The 14,977-nt window shown below is 30.2% G+C and overlaps 5 protein-coding genes across 6 annotated transcripts; 4 read left to right on the forward strand and 1 right to left on the reverse strand.

The window, feature by feature from the left end:
- Positions 1-784: 784 nt before the first annotated feature.
- On the forward strand, positions 785-3,449 carry LOC113371553 (retinoid-inducible serine carboxypeptidase-like). Its single transcript, XM_026612184.1, has 10 exons — positions 785-866; positions 1,240-1,469; positions 1,550-1,780; positions 1,852-1,962; positions 2,071-2,147; positions 2,218-2,363; positions 2,572-2,751; positions 2,920-2,997; positions 3,144-3,298; positions 3,362-3,449. Exons 1-10 carry the CDS (start codon positions 803-805, stop codon positions 3,422-3,424), a joined length of 1,335 nt encoding a protein of 444 aa, XP_026467969.1. The 5' UTR covers positions 785-802; the 3' UTR covers positions 3,425-3,449.
- A 263-nt stretch (positions 3,450-3,712) lies between these two features.
- LOC113370356 (retinoid-inducible serine carboxypeptidase-like) lies at positions 3,713-6,814 on the forward strand. The gene is made up of 10 exons (XM_026611023.1): positions 3,713-3,776; positions 4,116-4,345; positions 5,214-5,444; positions 5,544-5,654; positions 5,769-5,845; positions 5,922-6,067; positions 6,143-6,322; positions 6,384-6,461; positions 6,531-6,685; positions 6,752-6,814. The coding sequence occupies exons 1-10, from the start codon at positions 3,713-3,715 to the stop codon at positions 6,812-6,814; spliced, it is 1,335 nt and encodes a 444-aa protein (XP_026466808.1).
- Positions 6,815-6,889: 75 nt separating this feature from the next.
- Positions 6,890-8,937, reverse strand: LOC113371558 (required for meiotic nuclear division protein 1 homolog). Its single transcript, XM_026612189.1, has 5 exons — positions 8,430-8,937; positions 8,124-8,370; positions 7,861-8,054; positions 7,608-7,779; positions 6,890-7,100 (listed from the first exon to the last, which is right to left on the reverse strand). Exons 1-5 carry the CDS (start codon positions 8,783-8,785, stop codon positions 6,939-6,941), a joined length of 1,131 nt encoding a protein of 376 aa, XP_026467974.1. The 5' UTR covers positions 8,786-8,937; the 3' UTR covers positions 6,890-6,938.
- A 214-nt stretch (positions 8,938-9,151) lies between these two features.
- On the forward strand, positions 9,152-11,771 carry LOC113371546 (cell division control protein 45 homolog). 2 transcript variants are annotated; one of them, XM_026612175.1, is made up of 11 exons: positions 9,152-9,289; positions 9,368-9,475; positions 9,540-9,788; positions 9,853-10,020; positions 10,124-10,312; positions 10,391-10,557; positions 10,623-10,827; positions 10,892-11,086; positions 11,161-11,334; positions 11,401-11,483; positions 11,545-11,771. In XM_026612175.1, exons 1-11 carry the CDS (start codon positions 9,239-9,241, stop codon positions 11,684-11,686), a joined length of 1,731 nt encoding a protein of 576 aa, XP_026467960.1. In that variant the 5' UTR covers positions 9,152-9,238; the 3' UTR covers positions 11,687-11,771. The 2 variants fall into 2 exon arrangements, with proteins under 2 accessions (XP_026467960.1, XP_026467961.1); XM_026612176.1 differs by having other exon boundaries at positions 11,161-11,293; positions 11,426-11,483.
- Positions 11,772-12,309: 538 nt separating this feature from the next.
- Positions 12,310-13,249, forward strand: LOC113370359 (interferon-inducible double-stranded RNA-dependent protein kinase activator A homolog). The gene is made up of 4 exons (XM_026611026.1): positions 12,310-12,539; positions 12,605-12,842; positions 12,884-13,019; positions 13,197-13,249. Exons 1-4 carry the CDS (start codon positions 12,310-12,312, stop codon positions 13,247-13,249), a joined length of 657 nt encoding a protein of 218 aa, XP_026466811.1.
- The last annotated feature ends 1,728 nt before the right edge of the window (positions 13,250-14,977 follow it).

Here is a 14,977-nt window from a genome sequence, read left to right on the forward strand (position 1 = left end):
AAATCTTGCCGGTAGACATTACCATGCGAGGCGGCGGCGCTGCAACGGCAACTCTAACTCTTTACCACTTTACCACCTTACCACTTACCAGTATAGAGATAGAGGTAGAGGTAGAGCGCCAACTACGTACCGGAGCTTTTTTTCACTGGTAGCTTTATGAATATTGATGAATTCATTCATCTCCACTAGTAATTGATGAATAAATACATGCAATTCATTCAGTCATGTTTGTTTGTTAATGTTATGTTGACAAATGTTTAAAAGTAAGCATACAAGATTAATTGCTTGTTAGTGCACGATGTGGTAATTATTTGATAAAGGTTAATAAATTGGGATATAATAAACACAAATCAAAATACCATGGATGTATATTACCATATACTCTTCTTTTATCTATGTATATTACATCCTCTGGGCTATTGCACATATCAGAAAATTCAAGCAACTTGCTTTAAGGCAAAATTCCTTTTTTACCTAGTTCAAATTTTATTTACTTTATACGCTTTACATCTATGCAATCCTCCTTACTTGAAAAAAATCAATTTCACATATTTTTGTCGCATTTTTAGGGCAGCAAAACGCGGTCAAACAACCGTTGACCAAACTTCGAAATCGAATACTTCCATATTAATTTAATTCATCTCACACGGAACATTATTAGCAGAAAATACACATGTGTGATAATATTTATCTTTTGAGTACATACTTGAAGATAATTTTAGAATTGCTATAGAAAATTCCCTAAGAACTGAAATAAAATAGATTTAAACGTGTTCGAATGTTAGATTAATAATTAACTAAAATGGTGCTATTTAAATTAAGTTTAGTTTTTTTAGTTGCTTTTATAGGAATTGAGAGCGTTTATGGTAAGTAAATTCATACTTATAAAAAACTATCTAATAACTATCTTAAAACACGAGTTCTGAAAATGTTAGTCAAATATTAAAATACTGAAGCAAAATTGTAGAAATGTGAAATATATAGTGTAAACCTGTAATTATTTTCTCTTAAACAATAACAAAAAGTATGGGTAATAGCTAATGTTGATTTTTCAATTTTTTCAAAAAAAATTGTCTAATTGTTTCTAATTTCTACAATTTTCAATATTACTCATGAACTTGTATATTTAGTTCTAGGTTAACAAACAACTATTTAATTATTTAGTAATAATCATCATCTATTAATAATGAATGATAATTAAAGTGCACAGAATTAAGTCTAATTATTATTACCTTTAAGGTAAACAAGGTATAGGTCCAGGTGAGCAAGATTGGGGCTATGTGACTGTACGAGAAGGTGCCCACATGTTCTGGTGGTTGTACCACACAACCGCCCCTGTATCCGACTCTGCAGAGAGACCCTTAGTTGTCTGGTTACAAGGCGGACCTGGTGCCAGTTCAACTGGCTATGGAAATTTCGAAGAATTGGGCCCGTTGGATATAAACCTCAATGAACGTAATTACACTTGGGTAAAAATAATTGAAAATCAAAAACTATTATATCGTAAGCCTGAATTTTTTTAGAGATGGATTTTTCTAATTTTTCTTAGGTTAAAGAAATGAACGTGTTGTTCATTGATAATCCTGTAGGATCAGGCTTCAGTTACACAGATAAATATGAGCATTTTACAAAAAATAACCATGATATTGCAATGGATTTAGTACAACTGATGCACGTTTTTTTTAAATTGCAACCAAAATTTAAAACCGTACCATTCTATGTTGTAGCAGAATCATATGGTGGAAAAATGGCAGCAGAATTCGTCTACGAATTATATAACGTAATTGAAATAATAATATAATAACGTACATTGTTATATATCACATAAAAGTGAATTAATTATAATTTTAGGAAATACAAGCTGGAAAAATCGAATGCAATTTGAAAGGAGTTGTTTTGGGTGATTCTTGGATATCACCAATGGATTCTGTATGGGCCTGGGCGCCCTATTTATACAACAATGTAAATAATTTTAAAATCATACGCAATTGAATCACTTTAATAATAAAAATATTTCTTTATTACCATTCTACTTGTAAGCATATTATTATTTATCACTTATTATTTTAGGGCATAGTTGATAAAAAAGGCTACAATGCTATAATGGAAGCAGCAAACGAGACCCAAGAAGCATTTGATGATAGAGAGTTTGTGTTAAATTCAATCAAAATATAGCCAAAAATATAATAAATAAAATTTATATTTTTTATATTCTAGCTTTGAAGAAGCCACTAATAAATGGGCTTATACAGAATACGTTATTATGAATTATACAAGTAATGTTGATTTTTATAACATACTTGAGAAGGTGTCCGAAAGAAATAAGAGAGCCTTGATGGAGGCCTTTGAATCAAGTACTAGAGGTAATAGTTGAAAATTGGAATTATAAAATATTTAAGAATTATATAATAAGACTCTCGTCGACAAAATAAATATACATATTTATTAAAAAATGGGCAGGAATATCTTCGTGCAAAATAAATTGCTAATATTAATCCTGGTTCAAAGAAATTTGTGATGATTATAGAAAAATCATAAAATCTTCAATTTAAATGTATTTAATTATTATAGATGGTCTTTTCGAGTTAATGGCGAACTACGGACGACGAGCTGCTGATCCTTTAAATACCTTAATGAATGGATTAGTTGCAGAAGTCCTCGACATACCCAAAGATGTGAGGTGGGGACAACAGAGTAGTCAAACCTTTCAAGTTTTGAAAGGAGACTTTATGAAACCTTGCATTGAAATGGGTTAGTATAATTGAATTAGGAAATTTTAGAAACTAGTATACAATGAATACATACATACATAATATAAAGAATTCTGAAAAAAGATACTAAAAAGTTAATAATGCATGAGAGCAAAAAATTTGCTATTTATTATTATTATTTTAATATTTGTTTATTATTTTGTTACAGTTGAAAATTTGCTTAACAAAACCGACTTAGAAGTTGTGGTATTCACAGGCCAATTGGATTTAATTGTTAATACACCAGGTATAAGAAATGAAATCTGTGATTAAACTTCTTAAGATGAGATAAAAGATAAATATAGCATATTTATATTTTTTGCCCGTGTTCAGGTTAATTCTAATATGAAACAGAACTATTAATTTTTACGTATAATGAATTGTAATTTTTAGGAACTATAAAATGGGTATCCAAATTGCGCTGGCCCGAAAAAGAACAGTGGTCAGAATCAATTAGATATCCTTTGACGGTAAAATCGATTGTAGAAGGTTATTATCAAAAATACGGACGATTTAGCCTTTATTGGATTAACAGATCAGGACATATGGTAAGTTGACCAAGAAATAAAACACCAGAATTATGATATTAAATATCTTATTTAATTTTGCAGGTGCCAAATGATAATCCTGCAGCTATGGGAAAGATCTTGAGAGATCTTACTTCGTATGGATAGAAAATGAATGTTCAGCAATGACGATATTATAAAATGTTAATAAAATTTGTTGTTATGAATTATAGTAGTTTTTATTATTAATTGTAATTGTATATTTCCAGTATTTTACTGATACGCCTCTGTATAAAATATTTTGATAAGCTCCTAAAATCTTACATCTCTAAAGTTGTTTAAAATCATATCGTATATATCTCCTGATTAATATTTGCCGTTATCAATATGCTCTGTTGTATATAAGCTTTTGTTTCAGAAAAATAAATCAGTTGAATTATTCTAGTTCGATTAAAAATGATAAAATTAATCATTTTGGCACTATGTCTCTCGACAACCGCATTTTGTCAAATTAATTCACGTTAGTATGAAAGTAGAAAAATAATAAGAATTCCAAAAATGAAAATGCTTTTAATAAACTCGTACAACCAGTGAAATAAATTATTTCAAAGTGAAAATAAATATTACTAAAATTTGGGATTTCGATAATAAATGGTCAAAACTGAGACCTATTACAATTCAGTATGAAGCAAAATGATGAATTATCTATTTTTATTTTGAATAATTACATAGTTAATGATAATTAATTTTTCATAAATCGAATAGTAAAGAAAACCAATTTAAATACTTAATAAGCCTCTAAAAATTTCAGGAATAATTTCTATTAAATCTAATTTCTTGAATTTGTAACTTTTATCAGGTAAACAAGGTGTAGGCCCAGGAGACCAGGATTGGGGCTATGTTACTGTCCGAGAAGGAGCCCATATGTTCTGGTGGTTGTACCACACAACAGCCCCTGTTTCCGACCCCACAGAAAGACCCCTTGTGGTCTGGCTTCAAGGAGGACCAGGAGCCAGTTCAACTGGTTATGGAAACTTTGAGGAACTGGGACCAGTTGATGTGAATCTCAACGAACGCAATTTTACATGGGTATAAATTTTTTCAAATTTTCTATGTAAATATAATTAATGTATGGGTATTGCAAGAATATAAATTTGATCTCATTTGTGTAATCAGAATGTTACGAATTTTGTAATAAATGTCTTATGGTGATTAAATTTTATAAAACGGTAGCAATATTAAAGATTTTGTTGCATCACCTCTCAAGTTGTCAAATATCATGTGAAAAAGGAACAAATCCAAGGTTTACCTTATCATGATATTGATAAAAACCATCGGTTTTCCCATTAGGTTAAATATTATCTGGATTAAAAAACTTTTTTCTACGAGATAAGCATAATCATAATTTAAAAACAGATAAATCTAAGTGAAGAGTGACACAAACAAAAACATAATATCAAAATGACCATCCCACTTGCTAAATGTATATTTGAAATAGTAACTTATAAACATCAATAAGTATAATGCTTATGCTATCAGAAAAGTAATAAGGAGAAACATATCAATAACAAATACAATTATAAAAAATACAATACATTTGCCAAACAACAAGTAACCATCGAAATGAAAAATTTCATCTAGATCACAAGCTATTAACTTCTTGATAAAGTTTGGTTAGCCACATAATCGGATTTGCTAATTCTATGATTTACCGTCGTTTCAAGTCAATATGAATCGCTTGACACTAAAAATGGAAACGCATGTGTGTGTCTGAGAGCCAAAAATTGATCTTTCACGACGTTTTATAAAAAACAGCTGCACCGATTTTAAAAGTTCAGTGACTGTTTGAGAGATAAGAAATGTTCTAATTTTTGGTTTTCTATATTCCAATGTAATCACCAAAATGACAATATTTCGTCTGTACCACATGTAATTAATATTATTTATTATTCGGCAGGTGAAAGAAGTGAATGTCCTCTTCATAGACAATCCAGTTGGAACTGGCTTCAGTTATGTAGAAAAAACATCACAATTGACCAAAAATAATCGGGAAATAGCATTAGACTTGATTCAACTTATGCATGGATTTTATAAAGCCCAGCCTCAATACCAAAAAGTTCCCTTCTACGTCGTAGCAGAATCATATGGAGGAAAAATGGCAGCAGAATTTGTATATGAATTATATAAGGTAACAAAATTAATAATTAGACATAAAATCCATAAAACTACCAATCTTTTGATATAACCATTTTTTAATGCCTAATCATGTTCTTAATTTAATTATTAGGAAATTCAAGCCGGAAAAATTGAATGCAATTTGAAAGGTGTAGCTATGGGCGACTCCTGGATATCACCCATGGATTCCGTATGGACTTGGGCACCTTACCTAATGAATAACGTAAGTCGAGTGATGTATCCTCATTATATATTCATTTGAGAAATGTATCCTTATTCTATATTTACAAATATGCAGAACAAAATAATAATAATAATCTTAATCATATGATTTCAGGGAATTTTAGATAAGGAAGGCTATAACGCTGTGATGGCAGCAGCAAAGCAAACACAAATTGCATTCGACAATGGAGAGTAAGCAGTTTGGATATTTTCACCTTCATTCATAAATATTAGGTAACTTTATTAAATATATGTTTCGTAATTTAAGTTTCGAAGGAGCAACAGATGCTTGGGGACGCACTGAAAACGTAATCATGGACTATTCCTACGGCGTCGATTTTTATAACATATTATTAGAAGTTTATGGGTTCAGGAACGAAAAATTGCACAAAGCCTTCAAAGAAAATCCTAAAGGTATCAAATATTGCGTCGCTGCAAATAAAATAATTTTTTATGCTTATTTATTGTGATTAATTGTTATCTATGAAGCTGGTCTCTATGAATTAATGGTAAACAGAGGACATACTAGAGCCGATCCATTGGACTTCCTTATGAATGGTCTTGTTAAAAAGACTTTACAAATTCCGCAACATGTTGTTTGGGGTGGTCAAAGCGGTTATACATTTAACACCCTTAGTGGAGACTTTATGAAACCCTGCACAGAGATGGGTAACACATCAAAAACAAAATTCAATTAAAAATATTTTCTATTCATTGTATTATATTTTAGTGGAGTTGCTGTTAAACAAGACGAATGTTCAAGTTGTTGTTTTCACTGGTCAACTGGATTTAATTGTGGACACGCCAGGTACAAAAATATTATTCAAACTATGTTGATTAAAATGCAATATCATTACTAAAATGTAGTATATCTCAGGAACAATTGAATGGGTCTCGCATTTGCGTTGGCCAGAACAGAGCAAGTGGCAGAACTCTGATCGTGAACCATTGGTGGTTAAAAGTATTGTTGAAGGTTACCAAAAGAAGTATGGTCGTTTTGATTTATACTGGATAAATAGATCAGGCCATATGGTAAACATTTTATATACAAATAATACTTTGTTTTAGATAAATAATTGATTTTATTTTATATTACAGGTGCCTAGTGACAATCCCAAAGCTATGGGCCAAATTTTGAGAGACCTTACTTCTTTTGGTTAATGCACAATTATTTACAAGTATTTTATTATTTAAATAATAAAATATATTTCATAAAAGTATATATAAAGTCTCTTTTTAGTCTTACAAAATATTAATCACAAGAACAAATAATTTTATAAAAAACTCAGCCAATAATTCGATCAGCATAATGAAGAACTTCAAAAAGTACTTCTACCAAGATCAATACAATTACCATCCACTCCAATCTAATATGATGTCTATCATTTAGATGTGAAGAAATTAAATCAGCTAGTTCTACACAATGATTTAATTTTTCATTCTGAACCTAAAAACACAATACAAAACTCAATGCCTGCCGAAATCATCCTCCAACAAAAATTCTAATTCTGTTAATTTTGAAACCACTGTAATAAACTTATAAGCGCTTTAAATTTGCTAAAGAATTTGATGAGGTTTGAAATAACCACTGTAATTTAGTTTTACCATTCAAAGAATTCTGTTGCAAGCAAAAAACTCCAAAGAAATATATTTTTGAAGTATTAAATTAGATTATTTCCATGTTTATAGAAACATTTCACCAGATAAGTTATGAAAAAACAACAAGGCATAGAACCCAAATTCAGAAACTATGAAAATTCAAATAAGTATACTTCTTCAAGAAAACTGTTACTTTTTAGCCTTCAGCATTTATAGAGAAATTTGTTTATCAGCTTATCAGCTGTATCTGTTTCATTTTAACTGGAGCCCCAGTCTTAAGAATTGTTTATAGTTTGCATCATCAAAATAATTCTGAAAATATCTTTACAAAGTCATAAAAATCATTTTCACTTACCTTTGTTCGTTTTGATATGCTGAAATAGTTAGAAGTTTGTGTGTATAATCTTTCCATTTGATCTCGATCCCAATAAAAATCTGGTACATCCAACAAATCTGATCGCAAATTCATTGTATGTCTTAAAGCAAATAATTCTCCAGTTTTACGTAACATTTCATCCCGTGTTAATCTAAATAATAAATAATAATATTGAATAATTATACATAGTGAAATAATATACATATGCTATAAACAAGTATATGTATAATACCTTATTTTTTTCCCTCGTTTCAAATCCCATGTTAAATGATCTATTGATCCTATGTATTGGTCAAGTGATGCTTCCCAAATACCCAATTTTACAGATAGCGCCATTGCATTTGAATATGTATATTTTTCAAGAAGTGATTCTTCAGGATTGCTATTAGATAAGACGAACATATTATCTTTTATTTGAGCTCTACCCTAAAAAAGAGATTATTGCAGTAGAAGTAATAAAGACGAAGCAAAAGTTTCCAATTATAAGCAATTTACCCCTTTGTCAGATGTGTAATAAGTCATTTGTTCAGATTCTTCTTCAACCATAGCATCACTATAACTGTCTTCTTCAAATTCTTTTATAAAGGACATCAAATTACTGCTTTCGAGGTCAGTTACATTCCATAATACCATACAACCTTCTCGAAAAAAGAATATATTGCGGGGTTCATTACCAACTTGAAATTTAGCAGTTGCATGAATTACATCAGGAGAACAAGCATAGTTCGCAGAAGATAAAAATCTGTATAAAATGTTAGCATATACAAAAAGGTTATAAATGCTTTTATAAAATGCCATTACCTTTGAGCTTCATATAAGTTTTGCTTCTTCAATCCATCAATTAATTTTTCTAGATCATATTGCTCTGCTGTAGCAAATGCTGTAACCATATGAGTACCTTCAGTACTCATCACAACACATCTTCGTCTAAGTGGTCTCTTTTTCACTGAATGTGTAGTTACTACAGCCGCTTCTTGCCCTTTAGTTGGATTATTTACGGCAGGTACGATGACAGTAGATTCATTTGGTTTTGATAATTCATAATTTATTGAATTTGTAAAAAGTGATCGTGTTTTAATAGTCTTGTTTATGGGTATTTTTTTCACGTTTAGTACGTTATAGAAGTTGCACAATGTTGATAACTTGATTCTCATCATCGCGTCACATTTGAAGGTTAGGATTTACATGCTAACTTTTTGACAACAACTGAAGCAATTTGACGCGACCATAGACAAGAATTTGGTAAACACCTTTGTAGATGAGCTATGCTTACCAAGTCTTAACGAGTGCAAATCAAATATAAAATTTATACATTATTAGTTTAATGTAAATCCAATTCTTTATTTTGTTAGTGTAATAGTGTAATATTTTATTAAACGCGAAGAACTGAAAATAACAGTGAAATATAACATTATTTTTGGAACGAACATAGTAGGTAATCTATTTAAACAGCACCTGCATATCTATGGATCCTGGCATCAAATGATCAACAACCTGATACCTTCAAGAATGTCGAACTTTCGCGCGCTGTGTTTATGTTGAATCATATAAGTTTAAAAAACATGTTAACAATTAGTACAGTTCCTATAGGAGTATATATTAAATAAAGAATGTATACTCAAAATATCATACAAGATTTTTATAAGTCACTCATAGGAAAGGTAGCGATTGCGTCTAAACTGATCCATGCTGAAGGTTACTTGTGTTTATATCCGACTAAAATTTATTTTCTATTTTAGAGAATTTTATTGATTGTGAATTACGATGTAGATGCCATTTGTGCTTGTAAAATTTTGCAAACTTTGTTCAAATATGATAATACATTGTACACGTTATGCCCTGTATTGGTATGTCAAATAATGTGCTATGTTGTTTTGTTTTTGAGCCTTATAATTAATAACTTTGATGCAGGGAATAGAGGATCTTAAAAGAGCATATGCTGAAAACTGTGATGAAATTAAATATATAATTCTTCTAAATTGTGGAGGATCTGTTGATATTGTTGATCTTTTGCAACTGCCAGATGATGTCATTGTGTATATTTTGGATTCTCACAGACCGATAGACATTTGTAATATTTACAGTAGTGGACAGATTAGAATATTGGGGAAACCTGAAAGTAATATTCCTGCATTCGAGGAAATATTTCGTGATGATGAGGTTTTTATTTATATATGTTAAGATCAAACATATTTACATTTTTTTTAATAATAATTTATTTTAGTCAGATGAAGATGATCAGAATGATGATGATTCTGAGTCTGAGGAAGGCATGTCCAGAACTGAGCTAGCTGAACAAAGAATTTTAAAAAGACGTGAAAAAAGATTATGGGAGGAGAAACGAAATAAAATCATGTTTGATTATACCCAGTTCAGTTATTATGGACCTTCTGTAAGTAGACCAAAAAAAGCATCTTTAATAGTAATAAATACATAAATTTTCAGCTATAAAATATATGATTTATAGTTTATTTATAATTGAAATATTTTTTTAGAGTGCTATCATATTATTTGAATTAGCTTGGAAGCTTTCTAAAGACTCAATGGAATTATTATGGTGGGCAATTATTGGTGCAACTGAACAATTAATAATGGATAAAGTAGAAACGTCACAATATACTCTTGATACTGAAGTATTACATTCACATGTTTCTAGATTAATTCATAGAGCCAATGATCAGCAGGTATTTAAGTTAGTTAATAGATATATCGTTTGTCATCAAATATTATATATTTTATATATAAATATTAAATTCTTACAGATGCAAAGTTCATTGAAAATTTCATTTGAACGTGATCTCAGACTTGCTCTTTATAGACATTGGAGTGTGGAAGCGTCTTTAAGACATTCAATTTATACAGCTTGTAAATTAAAGTTATGGACATTAAGAGGCGAAAAAAAAATGCAAGAACTTCTTGCTGAAATGGGGTAAAGTTTTAATATAATTTACAAAAAAATTTATTGAAATATTTATTAGCAGTTGTGTATTTTAGGTTGCCATTAGTGCAAGCAAGGCAAACATTTTCATCAATGGATTTAACTTTAAGAAAGGAGTTTCACTCCATGATAGAAAAACTTGCTGAAAAATATGATCTCAAAGATTTAGTTTATGCATCATTCACTATGCAATATGGATATAGAAATAAGTACTGTGCTAGTGATATAGTATATACAATGTTGTCAATTTTGGAATCAACTGTAAATATTGCTCCAAATATGTATTTTATTGTAGCTCTATGATTTATTAATCATATGTTTTCAGTCCAAAGAACGCAGTAGAGAAACATGTTTTCTTGATGCTATGGATTGCCTTTCAAGAAGTCAACGTGGTTTATTAGAAAATGGTATTGAGCAAGCCAAAAAAATGCTTACAGTTATATTTAGGCAGACACAAACTACTCTTGAAACACATCAAGTTATGTCTGCTGGTCCTTTTCTTTACTTAATCCTGGATGAGGTAAGGAGTTTGCAACATGTTCCCATTATTTCAAAATATAATCACCTTTATACTTTTAATATAAAATATTACAGGAAAGTCCTTATTTTTCGAATCCTTATGGTCTTATAATGTTAGCACAATTTGCATTGCGAGGGCATGTAGCTGTTTCAAGAAGTAGGAGGGCAAATGCACTTCCATTAATAGCTTGTGCTCCTTTGCAATTACATGATACTGCAATGGGACAGAGGACTGATAATGAACTAAAGGTAGCAAAATTTAAAACATATTTTAATTTAGAAAAAGCATTTTTAGTTATCACACAATAATTTTAGGCAATGTCTTCTCAAGAAATGGAACTTTACGGAATGTGTTTAATGGTGGGATTGCCACCTGTATGTGAAGATTCCCCTAAAAAGTTAGTATAATTATGTCATATCACTCAAACAGTCTTTAAATATGTATTTTCGAAATTTCAGTTTCTTTGGAAAGGCATTTGAACAAGCAGCTCACAAATCACAAATATTAGCATTCTCAGACTTTTTTGATACTTCAATAGTTAAAATTAAATACTCTGACCGAACTAAATTTCTAGATGCTTTAACAGCTCTTCTCAGTTAATATTAATAGTTTAAATATTACTAATAAAATTGTACATTGTTTTATCAATTATGTAAGTTATGGACATTTTATTATTGCAGTGCAAAAACCATTGAAATCGTTAAGAATCACTAAGTGCTTTAATTATGTAGCTAATCGTAGGTATTTATTTATAAAATTATGTTAATTAATGTAAAAATGTGTGAAATATATTTTATATAAAAAAGATCTTCACATTGTTTATTTATATATTTAATTTGAAAGCAAATTCAGTTAGTCATTTAAAATAATCAACCCTTCAATAATAAATTAATTCGATAAAAAAAACTTTTTTCCATCTTTTGAAACTGAGAATCTGTGTACATCAAAATTTTCATTTATTTGTTTAATTTTAGATTCAGTTATATTAAGCAAAAAAACTTGTCAATCACCGTAAAAAATTCTAAGCAGTCATGCCCCAAAAACAAATGATATAACCAAAATAATTTGGCTACTCTTTTAACATTACACATTAAAAAAAATTTCAATGTTTAAGTATCTGTGTATTATATCGAAATATAATAAAGTACTTGAACATAGTTTACAGTTTTACTTTAGTATTTTAATTAATAAAAAATTCTAAAAACAACTTGCATGACATAAAAATGAGTAATTTAACGCCCATGGCAGCTCTGAACGAGCTAATGATGCAAAAGAAAGCACCTATGCCCCTTTACGAACTTATTGAAGATGGAATACCTTTGCCAGGATATAAGTATTTCGTAAAAGCTGCCAATATAATAGCAGTAGGAACTGGGCGAAATAAAAAGGAAGCCAAGCATAATGGAGCAGCTATCGTCCTCAAGCTGCTTGCTTTGAAAGGTGTCGAACACAGGTAAAGTACAATTGAAACAAATTTTATTTGACATCTTGGATAATGTCATTTTGATTTCTGTGCAGACAACGCGGCGGGGATTTAGAAGGTCGTAACATTCGTAAGCTAGAAAGCAGCGTTGGGGCCCTGACGGCTTATCTTCGGCTGCACGACATTCCGCAAGCCACGTACGACATAAGCGTTAGTGGGCCTGCTCACGACCCCATTTTTACCGTAAGGTGTAGCGCTTTTAAGTATCATAGCGTAGCCTTCAGCGCACAGAAAAAACGAGCAAAGCAGCAGGCCTCTGCAGATCTATTAGAGGTAACAATAATTTGATCACAATTTGAATTTGGGTTTCATAGCGGGGCTATTGGTCAGGACTTTGTCATTTTAACGAGAAAGATTTGAACAGTAGTGACTTTAGTTTTCAATTGAAAATTCAGGTAGCAATATGTTCAGGTAGCAAGAGAAAATATACTTTAAGCAGCATTCAAAAAAGTAATCTGTGTCAGTGAAATTCTAATGATAAAATGCATCAAATAGAGATACGCCAAAATTTGGGTTGCTTTCTGCAAAAGCCGCTAAAGCCTTAAGTTCTGATCAGTTGTTTAAATAAAAATATATAAAAAAGAATGATATATAGCATTTCAATTACCTATAAATTTATTTTTTCAGGTGTTGTCCTCGGTGCTTCCAGACACAACAACACCAACAATAGGGCAGCTTAAAGGTTCGACCAGAAATGCCGTACGACGTCGGAACAAATACAATACTTATTATAATACTCATCATTTTTAAAATATATTGACTTTCAACTTATAAACGAAACTTCGAAATGAAACATATTTAATACTCAATGACTAAAACCAGTCAATGAGTGAAACCCTCGCACATGTAAATACCATTTTTATCATAGTAATGCTTTGTATGAAAGTGTTTTAATAACTTATTATTGGATGATTATTATTTTTAAATTTTTTGATTGTTAATTTTTGTTTGAAAATTGGCAATAAATCTATGCCATGTTGTGAACCAAAGCAATCTTGTTTCAATGATGTGAATGAGACGCGGTTAGGTTCTACAAAGTAGTAAATTTATTTATAACATTAATCTAGGTTTTAAGAATACGCACTAAAGTTAAATTATTTAAAAAATTGTAGAGGTTCGTAGTACATAATTGCTCTGCAAATGGCACTGCTTGGATTACCCAAATCTATAAGTGAAAAATTTAATTCGTTTAGAATAGAGATTAAGTTCATATAAAACGTATATACTTAAGTCAACATAATTATTCATTACGAAATTATAATTACTTATGAGAATGATATAAGATTTGTTTAATTTTTTTTGTTGTTTACCCACGGCGAAATATTAAAATTCCCACGTTCGTAGTACTTAAGTAAAATAAAATTCTAAAAACAAAATAAGCCAATGGATATGCAATACGTTTAAGTTTTGTACCCTATTTAATTTTTGTCTTGAAGCTCTATGTATGGCACAGTGAAAAAAATATATTTGATATGGGATAAGAAAAGGAAAAAAATATTCATTAACAATAAATTAACTTAATAATTCAATTAATAAATATTTTACCTGTCATCATTGTTTTAGACCTGGTTATAACATCAGGTCTTTTCGCACCTTTGCCTTCAAGCATTCGAGATAAAACATGCCGCAATTGATCAGCCGCCGTTCCGCGTGATGTGATCGCTAAATCCTCTAACATTTCATGTGAATAACCCTGATAAAATATTAATTGTTATATCTGAATATCAAATAAATATATAAACCAGCACTTAAAACCAAGATAATTATTATTTACTAAGAGGCGTAGCGTACCTTGCTACGACTTACTACGCCGTACTATGATAGTACAATCATGTTCATTGATCATTCTACATAGTACTACGATTTACTACGTCGTACTATGATAGTACAATCATGTTCATTGATAATTTTACGTCGTACTACTATTTACTATGTCGTACTATGATAGTACAATCATGTTCATTAATCATTCTACATAGTACTACGATTTACTACGTCGTACTATGATAGTACAATCATGTTCATTGATAATTCTACATAGTACTACGACTTACTACGTCGTTCTATGATAGTACAATCATGTTCATTGATAATTCTACATAGTACTACGATTTACTACGTCGTACTATGATAGTACAATCATGTTCATTGATAATTCTACATAGTACTACGATTTACTACGTCGTACTATGATAGTACAAATCATGTTCATTGATAATTTTACGTCGTACTACTATTTACTATGTCGTACTATGATAGTACAATCATGTTCATTGATAATTCTACATAGTACTACGATTTACTACGTCGTACTATGATAGTACAATCATGTTCATTGATAATTCTACATAGTACTACGATTTACTACGTCGTACTATGATAGTACAATCATGTTCATTGATAATTTT

Source organism: Ctenocephalides felis, unplaced genomic scaffold (genome assembly GCF_003426905.1).
Source record: "Ctenocephalides felis isolate EL2017-DRISC unplaced genomic scaffold, ASM342690v1 CF-g0.4_SCAFFOLD_01492, whole genome shotgun sequence".
NCBI lineage: Eukaryota > Metazoa > Arthropoda > Insecta > Siphonaptera > Pulicidae > Ctenocephalides > Ctenocephalides felis.

Excerpts from the sequence above, each read along its gene's own strand:
- LOC113371553 (XM_026612184.1), top strand. The coding sequence starts at position 803 with ATGGTGCTATTTAAATTAAGTTTAGTTTTTTTAGTTGCTTTTATAGGA. Across the intron at positions 2,148-2,217 it reads GAAGCATTTGATGATAGAGA|CTTTGAAGAAGCCACTAATA; the intron begins GTTTGTGTTAAA and ends TTTATATTCTAG. Across the intron at positions 2,998-3,143 it reads TTTAATTGTTAATACACCAG|GAACTATAAAATGGGTATCC; the intron begins GTATAAGAAATG and ends TGTAATTTTTAG.
- LOC113370356 (XM_026611023.1), top strand. The coding sequence starts at position 3,713 with ATGATAAAATTAATCATTTTGGCACTATGTCTCTCGACAACCGCATTT. Across the intron at positions 3,777-4,115 it reads ATTTTGTCAAATTAATTCAC|GTAAACAAGGTGTAGGCCCA; the intron begins GTTAGTATGAAA and ends AACTTTTATCAG. Across the intron at positions 6,068-6,142 it reads CTTCAAAGAAAATCCTAAAG|CTGGTCTCTATGAATTAATG; the intron begins GTATCAAATATT and ends TTATCTATGAAG.
- LOC113371558 (XM_026612189.1), bottom strand. The coding sequence starts at position 8,785 with ATGATGAGAATCAAGTTATCAACATTGTGCAACTTCTATAACGTACTA. Across the intron at positions 7,780-7,860 it reads AAACGAGGGAAAAAAATAAG|ATTAACACGGGATGAAATGT; the intron begins GTATTATACATA and ends TTTATTATTTAG. Across the intron at positions 7,101-7,607 it reads GCATATCAAAACGAACAAAG|GTTCAGAATGAAAAATTAAA; the intron begins GTAAGTGAAAAT and ends TTGTGTTTTTAG.
- LOC113371546 (XM_026612175.1), top strand. The coding sequence starts at position 9,239 with ATGTATACTCAAAATATCATACAAGATTTTTATAAGTCACTCATAGGA. Across the intron at positions 9,290-9,367 it reads ATAAGTCACTCATAGGAAAG|AGAATTTTATTGATTGTGAA; the intron begins GTAGCGATTGCG and ends TTTCTATTTTAG. Across the intron at positions 11,335-11,400 it reads GGACTGATAATGAACTAAAG|GCAATGTCTTCTCAAGAAAT; the intron begins GTAGCAAAATTT and ends CAATAATTTTAG.
- LOC113370359 (XM_026611026.1), top strand. The coding sequence starts at position 12,310 with ATGAGTAATTTAACGCCCATGGCAGCTCTGAACGAGCTAATGATGCAA. Across the intron at positions 12,540-12,604 it reads TTGAAAGGTGTCGAACACAG|ACAACGCGGCGGGGATTTAG; the intron begins GTAAAGTACAAT and ends ATTTCTGTGCAG. Across the intron at positions 12,843-12,883 it reads CCTCTGCAGATCTATTAGAG|CGGGGCTATTGGTCAGGACT; the intron begins GTAACAATAATT and ends TGGGTTTCATAG.